The sequence below is a fragment of the Nannobrachium achirus genome (assembly GCF_963921795.1).
Source record: "Nannobrachium achirus genome assembly, chromosome: 23".
In the NCBI taxonomy this organism is placed as follows: domain Eukaryota; kingdom Metazoa; phylum Chordata; class Actinopteri; order Myctophiformes; family Myctophidae; genus Nannobrachium; species Nannobrachium achirus.
The window spans coordinates 38471034-38490205 of NC_137830.1; the positions used below are offsets into that span (position 1 = coordinate 38471034).

The 19172-nt window shown below is 43.9% G+C and overlaps 1 protein-coding gene and 1 long non-coding RNA gene across 2 annotated transcripts in view; one reads left to right on the top strand and one right to left on the bottom strand.

Annotated features, from left to right (window-relative positions):
• LOC308308606 (anoctamin-4-like) overlaps positions 1–19172 on the bottom strand; it is an 87426-nt gene that overhangs the window by 19403 nt on the left and 48851 nt on the right. The window contains exons 14-15 of the mRNA XM_080754035.1: positions 6762–6844; positions 2132–2272 (exon numbers count right to left, since the gene is read on the bottom strand). Of these exons, the coding sequence (XP_080610161.1) occupies positions 2132–2272; positions 6762–6844 (224 nt within the window). The remainder of the gene's footprint in view (positions 1–2131; positions 2273–6761; positions 6845–19172) is intronic.
• Positions 7688–15734, top strand: LOC308308607. Its single transcript, XR_013963293.1, has 4 exons — positions 7688–7944; positions 9755–9878; positions 13309–13437; positions 14849–15734. It is a non-coding gene; the product is annotated as an uncharacterized lncRNA (long non-coding RNA).

Below are 19172 nucleotides of genomic sequence, written 5' to 3' on the forward strand. Positions count from 1 at the left end.
GAATCCCGGGTAGGACATAAAACTGATGGATTGTAGCTTTAACTCGTAAAGCGTGCACAAATGTAATGGTTACTTTCCTTACATTATTCATACCTTTTTATTATGACTGCAGGTGCACTCTGCTACTACTGTCACATGTGACATATGTTTGATATGTAAGGGATAATGAATGGCTCCGCGGTGAATGATGATATATAACAGACCGACGGACTGATAACTGAAGGGATGTTATATCGTCATTCACCAAGGAGGAGCCATTCATTATTCCGCTTATTACTCGGCTACTAAATACAATTTATAATTTTACTCAAAACTAAAAACAAAACAAAGTACTTCCTTGTTTACAGACGGCTGGAAGTGTTCCACAAGTGTCGCGCTGGGCGTCCCCCCAGCGCGACACGGTCGCCTTGGAAAACAAGTAAGTGCTGATTAGATAGAATCCATTTTCTGATACTACGTTGTCTATTTCTCGCTTAAAATATTTTTAAAAACATTCTTGAGAGCAACGTTTAGTTCTAAATGTCGCTGTGTGTTTGTTTACATGGCTGACATGATATAGCACAAGTTTCACGCAGTGCAGCTGGACTGCAGCAGGTGCTCTGAGTCTTTGATTAGGCAGCGGTCTGTTATAGAGCGGAGCGGTCTGTTATTCAGAAATATCAGACCTCTGATTTCAGCTATTGACCAATCAGAATCAAGCATTCAAACAAGCCGGGTAATAACTGCTGCTAACTGATGTCTCACCTGCAAATACTGTATTTTTATATCTGCTGCTATTTTTAACTGCACCATTTTACTTCTATATTTAACCATGAAGTGTATGTTTGTTCTAGACCTTGCGCCTTTCTGATACTGACGTCACTTGTATTAGAAACATTTGACAGATTCTTTCTTTCTCATACTATTCTCTACCTTTTTCCTGAGACTGCAAATGACACTTTAAAGGAGTAGTTCACCCCCAAAATGACTTTTTTTCTATTGATTAGTCACGCCATGGAGAGTAGAGTTCAATAATATTTTTAGTTTTTTGTCACATTCCTAAGACAAAAATGGGATAGCAATAAATGTACCCCCATTGATTCCGGATGGTGACCCGTTTCGAAACGGGTCACCATCCGGAATCAATGGGGGTAAATTTACTCAAATCAAATTTTTGTCTTAGGAATGTGACAAAAAACAAAAAATATTATTGAACTCTACTCTCCATGGCATGACTAATCAATAGAAAAAAAGTTATTTTGGGGGTGAACTACTCCTTTAAGACCTGTAAAACTGTGATGTCACAATTGAGTTGAATTATGATCTGCTGCTGTAAGGGATGTTGGGGGACCAGCAGGAGGCAGTCTTCCCTCTCATCCTAATAACATTTATCCCCAATGGTCCAGTGCAGTCATGGGGACACTGTAATGTTGGAGAAGCCATCTATCAGGTTAGACGTTACACTGAGGTTCTGACTCTCACATTAAAGATGCTGTGGAAGGGGGTTCCCTGGTGTCCTTGTAAAATTGCGAACCTGGCTCTATCCAGCCGGCCAACTAATAATGGGCCAGTGAGTGTATTTTGCTCCAGTGATTCCCTCCCCCTCCCTGTCCACCTCAGGCTGATGTGTGGCCAGCATTCTGGTGCAAAATGGCTGCTGTGCATCATCCGTTGGAAGGATGACTGTTACCACGTACATGCCCCTCTGTTTTGCAATAGTGATGTACCTAGTCAGATTACTTAGTGCAATACCCATTATCATGGTATGGGATGATTGGTCTGGCTGTGCATTAATACAGTGTTTCTCAGCCTTTTTTCTGCATGGGCACACCTTTCATGTCCCAAGAATCCATGGGCACACCAACATACGGGGGTGTAAATATCGTCACTGTCGGGAAGAAACCTTGTATCTCCAAGTTTCAAATGTGTACGTTTCTTCGCAAAGTAAAGCCCTGCTTCATCATACAAGGCTGTCGCACAACAGTAGTGAAAACAGCAGATCGTCTGTTTTCACAAGTTTAAATCATTTTTAAAATGATAAATATACAATACTGGCTTTCAAGCAGTTTCAAGGGGCACACTTGACCCTTCTCAGGGGCACACCAAAGGTCCCCAGGCACAGTGGTTGAGAAACACTGCATTAATAGATTACCATGAAGAAGATCCCAGATGCTGAGACGATGAGGCGACTGTATTTGTCCGTGAAGGCCTGATAAGGTTCCGGCTTTCCAGTTATGGGGTTCATTCGCTCCTTCTGGGAGTACTTGGCCTCAAACTGGGGACGGATCTCCTCCTGCACAAAGCAAGATGAGACACAAGATGAGACACAGTTCAGACAAAGGAAGGAAAATGCAAGGACATTGGAAAAAAGAAAAGAGAGAAAAAAGGGAAAACGTAAACAAATTCTGTCACGTTTTACAGGCAGTGTGGGAGAAATGTTAGCATGTCTGTTGAATGTATTAGGCAAATTCTACAGGGAGTCTGAACATGAATATGTTAGTATAGGATTGTATGATGTTGTTAGCATGTGGTAGCTAAACATCAAATCAAAACATGTCTCCATTGTACATGTACTAGAGCTGTACATTTTATTTTTGCATTATCAAACCATATGCGCATATAAAGTTGATGACAAGACTTTTGTCCCAGGTGACGTTCAATAGACCTTCTTCACGGTAGCCATATTGACATGAAACGGTACGGTAATCACAGGTGTTATTACCAAGGATTATAAGGCTCCGTTCCATTTAGTGTAACAGAACCTTTCCAGTGAGCCAACATGCACAAGCGCCCTGACTCTGTTTGACCCAAATGGAACACAACCTTAATGTAGTTGGTAACAAACACTGCAAGTTTACTTTATTTCAAGTCAAAATGGCTTCTGTGGGGAAAAAAAGTCTGTTCAATTACATGATATTTATATAGCACTGTACAAGATTCAAGGTGCTCTTTCTTGCTAAATCTTGTGAGCAGATACATAAGAGTTTAACTTATTTTTGTTTGGTTTTCTTGCAGCAGCAGCATAAGTAGTAATTACAAATGAAGGGGGGGGGGGAGCACTATAGGGTGGGTGATTCATATCCATTCAGTGCGAGCCAGCTTCCGGTTGCGGCGTGTTTGAGCGCCACATACCGTTGTGTGGAGTTCAAGCATGTTGAGCTTTGCACGATGGTGCGACACTTTGATGCCTTGGCATGCGTTGGTCACTCCCCTGCCATCGTGCCTGTGGCTGAACCCTCAATTAGCCATCTCCACACACACTCGGGGAGAGCCTCTGTCATGTTTTATCTGCTGTTTTTTGAGCGGTGGTCACACCGTCTCCATAGCGTGGCCGTGTGTGTAGGTATGTATGTTTGTTTGTATGTATGTATGTATGTATGTATGTGGGTGGGTGGGTCTGTATGTAGCCTCAAGCCTGTGGTGTAGTACCTTTTCTGACCACACATGTTAAGGGAGGGGCGCTGTTGTTCAGGCCAGGCCAGAACAGGCAAGGCACACTCACACACACGCATGCACGCACGCACACACACACACACACACACGCGCGCACAGACTCAACCGCTCAGTTCACACGGGTGTGATTTTTTTTGTATCTCCACTCCTTATTAGCGTGTGGTGATACCTACTTTGACATTATACCTAAAGTAAGGAAATAAAGACTTTGTTTGTCGGCAACTATTGAGGTGATACAAGCTGCGCCAAATCACAACACAAGTTGTGTCATGACGCTTTACATATAGAGCAGGTCAAACCATAACTCCAACTTAGAGAGACCCACCAATCCCCCCATGAGCAAGCACTGGGGTGTCGCACACCCCAGTGCTTGCACCGCGCGAGTGCCGCGCTGCGAGCTTGTAGATCTGCTATTTATTTATTTTTTAATCGTGAATATTTGTGCAAGTCTTTGAATCCTTCTAAGGTTTTTTTAAAAACCTATGTTTCTATGTCAGTGGTGTTCAAACTGTTTCATGTGAAGGACCCCCACAATGATGCCACGGACCCCCATCTCAAAATATTTAGTTCCAAGGACCACCAAGAAGCAACATTTGAGTCAGAAATGTTCGCTTAAAAAATACACAATATTCAAAGATTTGCAAAAACGTACAAGCTCGCAAAAGATCACAAAATGCAATCCTAGGGCGGCTGTGAGCTTGTATATCTGCTATTTTTAAATAGTTAAAGCATAAAATAATGAAGGCCCCTCCACCTTGGGCCCTAGTAACTCAGACCCACTCCCCCCTCCCTCCCCCCCCCCCCCCTTGTGACGCCCCTGAGCAAGCACTTGACGACGGCGTCAAGGAAAAACTCCCCTTTAACGGGAAGAAACCTCGAGCAGAACCTGGCTCTAGGAGGAGGGCAGCCTTCTGCCTTGACCGGTTGGGTTGAAAGAGAGAGAGAGAGAGAGAGAGAGAGGGAGTGAGAGAGAGAGAGAGGGAGTGAGAGAGAGAGAGAGAGAGGGAGAGACAGATGCACACACAGAGATGTACAGCAGACACAGATGTAGAGCAAACATTTAATATCGTCGTTGTCGGGTGGAAACCTCGTATCTCCAATTTTCAAATGTGTACGTTCTTTCGTAAAGTAAAGCCCTGCTTCATCATACAAGGCCGTCGCACAAAAGTAGTGAAAACAGCAGATCTACAAGCACACAACGTGTGCTTGTAGATTGTCTGTTTTCACTAGTTTATATCATTTTTAAAATGATAAATGCAAAACAAGCGGTTTTGGACATACAAGGTTTCCACCCGACAACGACGATATATTTAAATAAATACAACAGGTTTTCTTGGTTTGTTTGTCTCTGTACCCTGCAAGAATTAAAATGTTCCAACAGGGTTAATATAGTAATTACACGTTCAATTGTTTGTTTGTTTTTGGCCATGCTCGGTAACGAATAGCAATTAGGCATTGTTTTAAAACCTCATTCAGTGTATTTATCTGCCTGGTTTTAGTTGCTTTCATGACTACTTTGAATGCAAACGATGCCTTTTGTGGGCTTGTGTCGGGTGTATTGTGTATTGTGCTCCTACTACAGGTATAACGATTGGGTGTAGGCAGGGACAAAAAAGTGGCAACATTCAACGTTCATCATTATCTCACTGTGTCGACGACTCGACTACAGGACTAAAGTAGTTATTTCTGAGTCACACTAACACCCACAATGAGGAGCACCTCGACACGGAACTACTTGTTTACCAACTGGAGGAGTGATTGACGAGAGGGAAGAGGGGAGGTCAACAAACAAGGAAGGTAGGAAGAACTATAAAAAATGCAATCCGAGCGCGGCTAGAACCACATACTGACATGGTGTGGGAGTCGTCGTTTAAAAAAATCGTACATTTTCATAGCAATACCCATTCAGGCATAGAATTATTGAATGCTTTAACCAGTGAAAAATAGCAGATATACAAGCTCACAGCGCGGCACCGAGTGCCGCGCTGCGAGCTTGTAGATCTGCTATTTTTGAAAAAGTTGTGAACATGTGTGCAAATCTTTGAATATACCGGTATTATGTATTTTCAAAGCGAACGTTTGTAACTAAAATTTTGCTTCTGGGGGGTCCCTGGAACTAAATATTTTGAGATGGGGGTCCGTGGCCAAATACATATGATTTTGGGGGTCCTTCACATGAAAAGGTTTGAGAACCACTGACATAGTAGTCTCTCAAGAACAGACTAACTGAGCTGCATTTAAGTGAAAAGGACCTTTTCTTTGACGATGGCTAGCCAGATTGCTGACATAGAAACTTAGGTTTTTAAAAAAATATTTTCAAGATTTTTCAAAAATAGCAGATCTACAAGCTCGCAGCGCGGCACTCGGAGCCGCGCTGTGAGCTTGTATATCTGCTATTTTTCAATAGTTAAAGCATAAAATAATGATACAAAATAATGTGTACCCGTTCTGAATGGGTTAAATTCAAACTCTGAGAGACTGTTGTAAACATAAAACAATACATTAAGGTATATTTGTTTGCTTTTACTTTTGGCAATTATTTATTTACAGCTGGTCTTTTATTTTATTTTAACTATTTTATATTAGTTAGTACAGTGTTAGCTCCCTTCTCTCTTTTATCAAAATATGTATTTACAGTAGCCTATATGTTGGGTTTATTCTATGTATTTATTGGCTGTTCATTGTATATTCCTATACCCGACCACCCCCCGCATGGCAGGCACACCCACGCATGCACCCACAGACAATCAAACATGCGTGTCCTCGTGTGCACACACACGCACGCACGCACGCACGCACGCACGCGCACACACACACACACACACACACACACACACACACACACACACACACACACACACACACACACACACAGTCACTCATTACATAACTACATACTCATTTTAAAGCCTTGAGCTTTATTGCGTTTTGTCCTTTGACTATACGGTGGAGAGTGCAGCAACCATTGGCTGAATCCCCCTCTTCCAGTTATGTGTATTCCCTATACAGTATGTCTACATAGTGTACTGTATACATATACTACTATATACTATACTGAATATACTATACTGTACTTCCGCCATACAACCCTGTCCCTCACCAGAAATGACAGTAAATTAGGGTCACGTCAAGTGTCACAACCGCATGACGAACAAGCCCTTTTCACCGCAGACATTTTGTCATACAAACACAGCTGAAGGTAATGATGGTAATTCTACGTAGGCGTGTTTAATGTGCGTAGGTGTTACTGTGTGCCAGCACTGACAACTCTTGTACAGTTAACTTCATACTGGCACACAAACACCTGAATGAATTCAATGGATCTTTACCTCCTCTTCTTCCCAGTCAATAAGGTCCCAGTCGTAGGCGAGGACAGCTCGTCGTCTTTTCCAAAACTCCAAGAAAACAGTAGCTGAAACAGATGAATTAGAGGATCATAGGGTGGTACGGTTGCACAGAACCCAACTTTGCAGGTGATCTGTATCTTCTGTTTGCTGAATAGTGTACAACAGCATTTAAAAGCAGCATTTGAGTAATTGCTACATTTTGTTTGTTCATGTACTTAACTCTTTTAGGAGCCAATTGTTTAAATACGGGTTAGGGTTAGGGTTAGACAAAAACTAAACTAAACAAAACAAGAATATGTCTCTGGAACCTTGTTATCTTTGAAACGCACCATTACGTCTTCTAAGAGCACAAGAACAGTTAATGTTTGCAAATTTGCAGCACAATTTATAGCATCTCTCAATCATGTTTTGAGAGCATATTGGGTTTGTGCGGTATATTGGCTTCAATCTTCATGCATCTAAGAAAGGTTTCATGAATACCCACTTTTACTTTACTTCACATGAACCCTAGTGTCCCTATTCTGGGATGAACATTCAGTGAAAATAGCAAGTTCACAACACAATCGCAACATGATGTCTCAACTACGTAAGACTATTAGAGAGTTTAATGGTTTCGGATAAGACATTTCATCTTTAGATCATTTTATCAATGAAGACAGTGTTCTCAGGCTATTACTGTTAATATTAATAAGATACCTAAAGTCTGGCACATCTTTGTTTAGTAACAGGTCCATTGTAACTTCTTTATTACAAATAGCAATTCACAAAAAAGCCGTTTCTGCCTTCTGGGTAGTAACAGAGGCTTGGTGTTGCTGAGCAAAGTCCTGCGGATAGTTTACTTATTGCATGTTTACGAGTATTTCTCCATTGGAAGCTTTCTCTTCCAATGGAGCTTCCATAATTAAGCGAAGGTTCAGGGAAGGTTCAGGGTTAGCCTTTTCATTCTGGGAGTTAGTTCTTAGCCTTCCCGTGACTCCTTGAAGCAGAGTAACTCCTTATGCATCTGTCCTGGCTGTGTCAAGCGAGTTGTTTTATTTTGTCAAGCGAGCAGGGGAGAGCACTTGTGTGGAATGTTAATGAAGTGATTTCAGTGGATATCTCACTGCAGTTGAACTCCAACCTGCTCTCATTTGGACAATGATAATTTCTAGAGCCAACAAGCAAGGTCAGTTGTCTGTTGTTTGTTTTTTAACCTTTTTTTAAGCTGCATAAAGAAATAGGAGCATAGGCTACCGAGCAGTGTAGGCTGCATCTGCAGCTGTAAAAGCAGAACACGATACCGTTCTGTTATACAGGCTTAAACTTCATGGAAAAATGTCCTTAGTTGCGAGTTAAAAGTGTCATGTATTACTCACACACTCATGTGTTTCAACTTGTCAATACTTTATAATTATATCAGTAATCGCTATTTCTAATAGAAAATAACACATTAGTGTTTAGTTTAAGATTGCATAATTGTATACGAATTATACACAAACACATGTTACCATGCACATACTGAGAGGATTGTTGATATTGAACTGCTATTTCTATCATATTGATTGAAGTGAGTTGATAAGGAAGATTTGAGACTCTGCATACAGCATTCACCTATATTGTCCTTTCCCCCTCTTATTGTTCAATTACCATACAATTACTCCATTAAATATAATTATATACATATAATTATAATTAAAGCATAATGAAATAATGACTCACTATCATGTATACTGTTTGGATGGGAATGGATGTAATGATCACATGGTACACATGTTTAAAGTAGATCTTAACAGAAACATTGCATCGGAGTTGTGGCGGCCCATAGTGAAACGTGCTTTTGGAGGTGTGCTCTATAGAGGACCCTTAACATGCGATTACTATTCGGGGATGACTGGATGTTGCTTTCATGATATATGGCATTTTTCCTAAGTAAATAGGCCACTCTCCTACTAATTAGTAATTACAGGCAAACAGCACAGCATGGAATATCAAAATCCTGTTTGACCCTCAATTTATTATTCATGATTGGGGCAGATCGTTCATGATTTTTGTAAAATAGGCCAAGCAATGAGCAATGAGTGGTGAGACCTCCTTGGCCTACTGGGAATGTGCAAAGTTTGACACCAACTGGTGCAGTAGTTTTCGAGATTAGTAGTGGTGGGGAAAAACGTTGGCAATGATCTGTTCAAATGAATCATTCGCGTTCACCGTTCAGTGGCGCTTTTTTCCAAGCTTCCAAAATAAATATATCTTGTATTCATATACAGAATACCATTACACAAACTTCTTAACACACCTCCAGTGTGTGAATAATGTGCAATCCTCCAACACCAAAATAATGATCCGTATGGAGATAGTTCTGTATCAATAATATGTAAGGACCGTTCTGATGTTGTGCAGTTGTACATTAACTCTTCCCACGCTTTGAACGTTAACGTTCGCCCCATTTTTTACAGAATCTCGATGCCAATACGGCGCTCGTTCGGTTCGTTCGTCTGATGACTGTAAGCTGATGAGGGGTCGCGCGGCCGTCTACTGTAAACACATTTTCCGCGGTGATGGTGTAAAAAATCCATTATGCGTTAGATCAACGGAGAACAATTCACTTCCTTGTTGATTTCCTCCGGCTGTAAGGCTCTGTGGCCAGTGACTGGTCTTCTTCTTCTTCAACACATAACAGGCAAATTCACATTCATTCTCGCATGACGCCGCCCTCTGCTGCCTGGCAGACCAAAGTGCACTATTGCACAACCAAAAAAAATAAAAATAAAAAAATAAATGTCTGTCTGTCTATCTACTATAACGTCGCAAAGGTAAGCCGCTTTTTGATGGCGCCAGACCCAATAAATAAATAAATAATCTGGCAGTAGGAGAGTTAAGATTTGAGCCTAATTTGCACACGTGTATGCCCTACACACGCTGTGTGGTAGCCTACCACAAAAGCAGATCATTATTTTGGTTCAACAAGAGTTAAAGTAGAGGCCTGTGTTGCACAGCAGGTCTCCAGGAGCAGTGAAGGGAGGGCAGTGATGGGTCTTCCCCTGAACCAAAGCCTTTCCCTGGGTTCCTCTGGGCCAGAGGTGACAGAGTGGCACCCAACAGCAGAAATAGCATCGGCTGGTGAGTAGCACAGAGTTTAGACTGGGATCAACTCGTTTTGCAGTTTTCAAATCATCAGATCTAGAGAGAGCTGGCTGATACGGGTAAAGCTGTGCTCCTATAAAATAATTCCCTCGTAAACCAGGGGCATCATAGTGGCAGGGCCTACCCATAACCCTGTGAAATCTTATTGCGACCGTCAGGTCGCATTTACTACCAAAACCTCCACCGGCTGTCTGTCAGTCTGTCCGTCATGTCACACTTTTCCCCAACTCATAGATACGATGACATCACAGAGTCCACAGCTGATGATGTGGCGACATCACAGAGTCCACAGCTGATGATGTGGCGTGATGTCATACAATACACAAACAAGCCCTATATAAAGGGGCAATTCTCACCAGGGAAGAGAGCATTCCTCGACTCAGACCTTATCGCCAGGATCAACTAAGCTTATAGCTTATCCTCACATCCAACCATCTTAAGATACTCAGCTAGTGGGGAATGCTCTCTTCCCTGGTGAGAATTGCCCCTTTATATAGGGCTTGTTTGTGTATTGTATGACATCACGCCACATCATCAGCTGTGGACTCTGTGATGTCATCGTATCTCCATATATGGCCATCTCCGTATATGGAGATATAAGTCGTCCATGCCCAAGTATGGGCTGGTGAGGTCAGACTTTGTGTGATGCGTAGGTTATCTCCATATATGGAGATTCAACATTCCAGGTGTAACTATGGCTGCCCGTATGACGTGAGAGGTGGAGGTTGTGATATTTGTGGAGATAAGCGACCAACGGTCGCTTATCTCCCGATTAGGGAGTCTTACTGGTAAACATATATGACTAGGTTCTTCAAATAATTCTTGGTGTAATTACAGTAATTTGGTGTCCAACTGGTGGCAGGGGCGGTTATTACAAACTGGGGGCTCCGAAAAAAGTAGTAAAAGAGGCCTAGAGACTCTATCCCTGACCACTACGCCAAGAAAAGACAGACATGGACCTGTAATCATTCCATGGACCATTCGTGGTCCATGGACCACTACTTGAGAAGCAGTGCACTAAATGACCTGGTGACCTAAGATGACGAGTCAACGAAGTCAGTTACTGGGAAATCTGAGGTCAAGAAATTCCACAGAAAAGGGAGTTAGAATCTCAAGAGGGGAAAGTGTTATCATGGCATGTGTTTGGTCACTCGTAAATGTTACAAATCAGTTATCATGTGTTTAACCCATTTAGAACGGGTACACATTATTGCGTATCATTATTTTATGCTTTAGCTATTGAAAAATAGCAGATATACAAGCTCACAGCACGGCACCGAGTGCCGCGCTGCGAGCTTGTAGATCTGCTATTTCTGAAAAATCGTGAAAATTAGAATTTTGACCCAATTCTATAAGTGTCTTTTGAATCCTTCTAAGATTTTTTGAAAAACCTATGTTTCTATGTCAGCAATCTGGCTAGCCATCGTCAAAGAAAAGGTCCTTTTTGCTTAACTGGAGCTCAGTTAGTCTGTTCTTGAGAGACTAGTATGTCAGTGGTTCTCAAACGTTTTCATGTAAAGGACCCCCAAAATGATATGTATTTTGTCCACGGGCCCCCATCTCAAAACATTTAGTTCCAGGTACCATCCAGAAGCAAAATTTGAGTTACAAACGTTTGCTTTGAAAATACACATATTCAAAGATTTGCACACATTTTCACGACTTTTTCAAAAATAGCAGATATATCTGCTACTTTTTTGACTCAGGGCACCCCTGTAAATATTTTTTTCATCCACCCCTGAATTGCACTGTGAGATATGGTAGGCTACAGTATGTCACGGTGAAATAACCGTTTCCATCAGAACTGACAGAAAATAACTTTATACTTGACGTTTAACCACTTGAACCCCTGCATCCCTATTCTGGGGGGAAGGTTCACCAAAAATAGCCGATCTACAAGCTCACAACTGAGCTTATCGACTATTTTTGGTGAAGAGAGTTGGCCGTATCAGATCTATGCGAGGCGTTGTGTGCGAGGCGTTGTGTGCTTGTAGATTGGCTGTTTTCTCTAGTTTAGTACATTTTATAGATGATAAATACAAAACGAACGGTTTTGGACATACAAGATTTCCACCCGACAACGACAATATGCTATAAATATAAGGTGATGGGAGTGAAAATTATAATGTAGGGGTGCCTTGGATTAAAAAAATATTTATGGGGTTCCCTGAGACAAAAAGGTTTGGGAACCCCTGGCCTAGACTGTGTCACACTAGTCAGTTCAGAACAAAAACCACGCCTTCCGTCATGTGGGCAGCCTGCAGCCTCTTTGTCGCTTGGTCTCATTTATCATGTCTCATGTTTTTGTATCAGATGGCAATGGCCTTGCGGATCAATGAATTATGCAAAGACTCTTAACTGTGAAAGCACACACATGATAATGTATTAATATTTACCGGGTCCAATTATGATTTATCAGACAGTAATGAATGAACCCACACACACAGTACATACAGTACCATGTCATGTTATCGAGTGTGATAAAAATGTTAATGTATTGCACAGCTCTACCGCCATAAGTGCAAAATCACCACAATAAAACATTTACAAGCAGTGAAGCAGATCAGGTTTCCACAGCCACAGTGTGACAATGTCTGAAAATGCCATGCTATCAATTATTCATAACGGCAACATTGATGGCAACTATTTCAATAACAAGCACAGGCAGCCTTGGTGCCAGAGCACATCCAGAATATTTTCCACCTTGGATGCATTCAGAATTTAAAACTATATAGTGAGAGGTATTCAGCTTGAGAATAGTTTTTTTGTTTAAGTTCAGCACAAAGGTGTTCCTGTGAGGTTCCAAGTGACAAAGTGATAGCTTTATTTGCCTGGCTGACTTAATGTCTTCTTCTTAAAATGTACTTGGACAGAACTGCAAACTCTTAAGGGACCAGACGAATAAGGCGACAGGCTCCAAAATTCAAAATCTCTCCTCCGCGTCATCAGTGCCCACATACTAGTTGGGGTTGGCGAAAAGGACCTTTCTGTGTGGAGTTTGCATGTTCTCCCCGTATTCCCTAGGGTAGATACCCTCACAAAAAACATGCAGTAATCCTGGTCTCTATACTGTCTCCCCCTGGCCAGCCTGATAGAGGGGAAAGGAACTGGTTGGAATAACCCCAACCAGTTCCCCCCCCCCCACTGTCAGGTGATAATAAGTGGTCTGCTCACTCCTCATGTACTGAAGGAAGCATGAGCTCAGTTCGGGGCTCTCCCCAGGTTGGCAGAGGGAAGGTAGCGCCCAGGATTACAGTTTAGGCATTGGCACCAGGTGAAAGATGGGTTACAAAATCGTGGGATAAAAAAAAGAAAAGAAAAAGAACACCTTAACCACTGCTATAACCACTGTTCTATTTGTAAACATGCAGTGTCCTTTCTGTCCTTTCCTCGTCACCATAAACAGTTAACAGCACCATCATCCTGATAGCAGTGTTGACCTTTGCCCTCCAGCTGGGCCTAGCACTCTACCTCTTGCTGAGATGTTGGAGTTATGACAAACAAATACAGAAAGCAACCACAGAGCCTTGCAAAGGTGAGCATTTACAGCATTTTCTAACAGCCTCTTGATTAGTAACATTGTCTTAAATGTTCTTAGTTTATCTTTGATTATTAGCGTATTTAAATAAACTTTTTTTGTTTTGACACATTTTCAGAAACATTTTACTTTATTGTATTAAACTATGAACGTATTACATGTATACTTTTGATAACTGTTATGGAAAAAATAGACTATCCATTAGGCCTGTCACAATTATTACATAATCGTCTAATCATAATTATTTTAGATAATCACAATTATTTTGCATAATCATCATAATAATCGTCATAATCGTTTCCATGTTGATTTTTTTTTAAATAGCAGAAATAGCGGATCAGCTATTTCCGGTATTTTCCGCAAAGAAATATTTTTTAAGTATAAAATTATTAAATATGTCAGTAATCTGCCCTGTGCAGTTTGTGATTATGAAGCCTAAATGGCAAACGGAAATTAAGTTTGTATTCATATGTTCCAGTCTTCAATGCCAGAAACACAATTAAATCGTTAATCCCAATTATTTGTGTGACAATCGATCTTCAATTTAAATTTGTAATCGTGACAGCTCCTACTGTCCATGCATAAAGGTGAATGCATATCGTAGAAGTTTATAATAAGATCATGGTGATGATCATCTTAGCCTCACCAGCCCCTCTGCCTTTGGCAGTGCCCCCTGTCAGCTCACCCTCCCAAAGACAATCCTCTCATCTCTCTCACACTAGAGACAGTTATATCCCATGACAAAGAAGTCGTACCCCCTGGCCATGGCAGGCCAAACCCGTTGATATTTCCTAAAAAAGAATGCTCACACCCGGCCTGCCCTGAGGCTAAACACAAGCAGTCAGAAACAGTAAAGTCATACAGTTGATCGCAGAAAAGCAGTATGAAAGGCATAAACCAGTGGAAGTAACTAAGTACATTTACTTAGGTAATGTACTTATGTTCAATTTTGAGGTATTTGTACTCTATTCCACTACATCTCGGATCCAAATATTGTACTTTTACTCCACTACATTTATTTGAAAACTTTAGTTACTAGTTACTTTGCAGATGTAAATTATAATATTATAAAACATACATAATTGTAGATTATTGTAGATCTGCTATTTTCAAACATTTTGTACTTTTACTTTTGGTACTTTAAGTACATTTCAATGCCAATACTTTACTAAAGTACATTTTGAATACCAGAGTTTTACTTGTAACAGAGTACTTCTACATTGCAGTATTGATACTTTTACTAAAGTAAAGAATGTGAGTACTTTTTCCACCACTGCTTTCTGGGTTTCAATCAACACTGCCAATATGTGTTTTCTATCCATATTGGCAGGCATAAAGCAAAACTAATTAACGGCACTTTTTCATTTGAGCTAATGTTTGGTGTTACCATATGGTTTGTGTCTTTCAGTCCCTTCGGGCGTTCACCTGTACGAACTCACAGACAAACAACCAGACTGTCTGCATTGGGATGACGAGGCTGCGCAATCTATAACTCTGCAATCTTTGCAGCCAATTTCTGGAGAATATAGTTTCTACAATAACAGGGAATACTGGGACCTTTTACAACGCTGAGAGGATCCCGCTCCACTGGACACCATTTTAGCCTCACATATAAAGCCTGATTTATGCTTCAGTGAGTGTTGTGTGCTCGACAAAAAGGTATATCCAAAATACTTTTTGTTTTTTACAGCGAGGCACCTTGTGCAACATTGTTTTGTCACTCAACAGTAAATAAACCAACATAAAGTTTAAGTGTATAGAGGGTATCTGCACAAGTGACAATTTAAGCTCTTTTTAATACCTCTAAAATGACAAATTAAACATTGGCCAAATTGTTAAATATTAAAGGCGGAAATTGTGAAACGCGAAGCGTTGTGAGCAACGCAAGGCGTTGTGAGCATATAGATATGCTGTAATGCCTCAACTCTTGCCTCAACTCTTAGTGCTCGTCAAGGTGGGGGGTCCCCAGTTAAAATATGATTATTTTGGGGGTCACAGGCTGAAAAGGTTGAGAACCACTGATCTATAACAGCATTGGAGTCTTGGGAACCTACAGTTCTGGAGCCACGGGGCTCACAGGTCAGGAGCGTATAATCCTCTTTCCGTAACATGAGGCAGCTCCATGTAGAAGTACACCTCCTGGACATGATGCTAGTATGTCACAGAGACTAACCCCCAATTCAACCCTTGACGCTGAGTGCCAAGCAGGCACGCAGGCACTTGTTGATCGATTGAATTCTTTGTTAACAAGTTGCAAATAAACCTTGATGGCTTGTTTCCGTTGTGGCCCAATGTATTCAATTCATCGTCAAAGTATGACTCGGCCACGGATTGAACTCCCAACTTGCCTGTCTCAGGGCGGATCTCTTACCACAAAACTAGTGAGCCTGTATGCATGTCCTACTGTTTATGTTTCCCCTCATTGGATCACTCCAATGTGGGTATCACTCCGCGGCGGAGGGATACATTCGAGGTAAGGAATAACTGATTCACTACCGTGCACACCTGTGCGTGCGTGGTTGGGGGTGTGGCTACCCCTATATAGACACACCCCAACCACGCGCGCTTGCTTTTTCATTTCTCGGCGAAACTTTCAGGTCAAGGAAGTGAATGAGCTCAGCAGAGAAGGTAAGTATCTCTCTATTATAGCTCTTTTGACTTGATTCGCATCCAAGTGCTCTCAGTGGCTAAGGTTAGCCTGGAGCTGCTACGGTGTAGCCCTCCTCACGAGACACTTGAGTTTTATACCGTGTGTACCATTATGCTGGTTGCTAAATGTTTGTAGCGCTGTTAGCTATGCCATGCATTAGCAGCTGGCTGCACTGAGCAAGCCTCTTATTCTACTATAGCATTGCTTGCTGAGGTTTTCTTTTGTGCTTTCTTTCTTGTTTTGCAGAAATCACTTTGGAGATTCTTCTGCATATATATTTTGGATTGTTTTATATCAGCCAGCATGGCCATTACCTGGTGCTAGCTGGTATATGTCCATGGCCCGACAGGCCTAACCATAACCTGGTAGTCTGTCAGCCTTCTGTTGCTGCATACAGTATATGCTCATTAAAGGGCTAGTATACTGTTTTTTTCAGTTTTGGTTTTTTCTTTTTGTCTCTGAATACGCTTCCATAAACTGGAAGCCTTTTTCAGTCCTTTGTTTACTGTTTTATTTTCAAGCCCTGGTTGCTGTGGGGTGTAAGGCCCTTACGGGGCGACCATTGTCACTGGGCCTCTCCCCTGGTAAATCCCTTACTGGGTGCAGTGTGTAGGGAGAGGGGACCCTGCAACAGTGTACCAGGAGCAGGTCCACTACAGGATGTCAGCTCGCTGTGTCCAGTGCGCGGAGGACATTCCTCCTGGGGATGCGCATGCGGCCTGCATGCATTGCCTGGGGCTGGCTCATGCAGAGGGGGCGGTTAAGCACCCTAATGGCTGCCTGTTCTGCTCAGTTTTCTCTGAGCGGCTCAGGGGGGCCCGTCTGTCCGCCATGCGGACCCGGGTGGCTCAAGCTGCGGCCCTGCCTCCCTCGGGTGTAGCGAGCCATCATCCCGCTACCCCTTCCTGCAGTTCAGGCGGGCGCGGGGGGCAGGCCTGGCATCAGGAGGACGACGTCCTTTCAGTGACGGCCAGTGATGGCCTTTGGCTGGGAGACGATGCCGGATCTGTGCATCGCAGGTTTGGTCAGTCAGCTGAGCCCTCTGAGGAGGACAGCGACGGCCCTGGTGTGGCCCCTGCTATGCAGAAGCGGGTCCAGGACATCGTGGGGAGGATCACAGCTGCCTTGGGCATTCCCCAGGAGGGGGCTCAAGACAGCCCGCCAGCTGTGCCCTTGTGCAGTGCCTTCAAAGAGGCCATGTTGGAAGGCTGGGCTGATAAGGGCGCCCGCTTCCACTTTACCCCTGAGTCGGGGCCATGGGCTTTCATGGCGGAGCCCGATTCCCTTGGCCTCCGGGGGTACCCAACCATGGACACCATGGTTGCAGCCATGGTCCTGCCAGATAAGGATATAATTGGGAAAACCCCCCGTCTTAAGTCCGGCCCTCCCAAGAAGTTGGACGATGACCTCAAGACGGTCTATGGGTCACTGACAGCGGTGGGACGCCTTACTAATGCAGTGACGCTCCTCCATACCTACCTGCAGAATCTGCTGCCCCAGGTTATGCCAGAGGAGGGGCCTCTCAGTCAGGAGGTTAAGCTGATCTCTGACCTGATCGGCCAGATCCAGAGGGACTTGGCCCGGGCTAATGGGAGAGCCCTGGCACAGGTTGTGGTGGCTAGGCGCCACCTTTGGCTGTCACAGACCGAGCTGCCTAGCGATATGCAGACCACCTTCTCCGACCTCCCTGTGACCCCCGGTGTTATCTTTGGGGCCGGGGTCAGGGATCTCCTGCGTCAGACAGACCAGGTCAGAGACGATCGGGACACCCTCAGGCGTTTCATGCCTCCACCTCGGGACAGGGGCAATCCTTTCAGGAAAGGTCGTCAGGACCGAAAGGGCCCTCGTCAACCCAAGAGGACGGCAGAGCCCTGGCCTGCTAGGCAGCCTCAGGCGGCGCCACCTAAGCCGGCTCAAAGGAGAGTTGAGAAGCGCAGGGAGGAGGACCGCTGTCAGGGACGCTACGACAATCGTAGGTCCAAACGCCGCCCTCCTAGGGGTGGCGGTCCACAGCAGTCAGCCTGACGGTATGCCCGGCCTCGGCCGCTTCTCCCAGGCCCAAAGGGCAGTGTGGGAGGAGCGGGTGGAGTCCCCTTGGGTGCTTTCCACCATGCTCCAAGGGTACAGACTCCAATTCCGAGGCCGGCCGCCCCTGTTCACAGGTATCCACCCTACGACAGTGGCCGACCCCCTGAAGAGGGTGGTGCTGCGGAAGGAGATATCTGTGCTGCTGGACAAGAACGCCATCAGGATACTACAGCCGCTAGAACGGCAAGGTGGGTACTACTCCACCTATTTTGTCATTCCCAAAAAGAAGACCGGAGGGCTGCGCCCTATTCTCGATCTGCGAGGGGTGAATTGCTGGCTAAAGCGGTTGAAGTTCCGCATGCTTTCCCCAGCCCGTGTTCTTCAGGCCATGTCAAAGGGCCTATGGTTCACAACGATCGACTTGAAGGATGCGTATTTTCAAATTCCCATCCATCCTTCTTGTTGGAAGTACCTCCGGTTCGCCTTCGAAGGGGTGGCGTACGAATTCATGGTTCTTCCCTTCGGGCTCTCACTGTCGCCGAGGACATTTACCAAATGCATGGTGGCAGTCCTCGCGCCCCTGGCAGCCAGAGGTCTAACGATCCTGAACTACCTGGACGACTGGCTGATTTGCGCCAACTCCGAGGTGGAAGCGCATCTGGCCACATGCAAGGTCGTGCATCACATACAGCAGTTGGGGTTGGTGTTAAACCACGAGAAGAGTCACTTGACTCCATCCCAGACTGTGGCATTCATAGGGATGTCGTTGGATGCACAGACAATGAGGGCGTCTCTACCGCAGGTAAGGGTGGAGAAGATCCTCTTATCTCTGAGCCGTTTTCAGCGCGGCCAGGAGGTGTCAGTTTGGAGGTGCCAGCGTCTGTTGGGCTTGCTGACAGCAGCCTCACTGCTGGTTCCTTTAGGCCTGCTCCATCTCAGGCCTCTCCAACTCTGGTTCAACTCCCACGGGTTTCACCCGAAACGACACAGACATCGTCGCCTTGTGGTGACGACACAGTGCCTGAGGGCACTGTCGAAGTGGCGCTCACGCTCC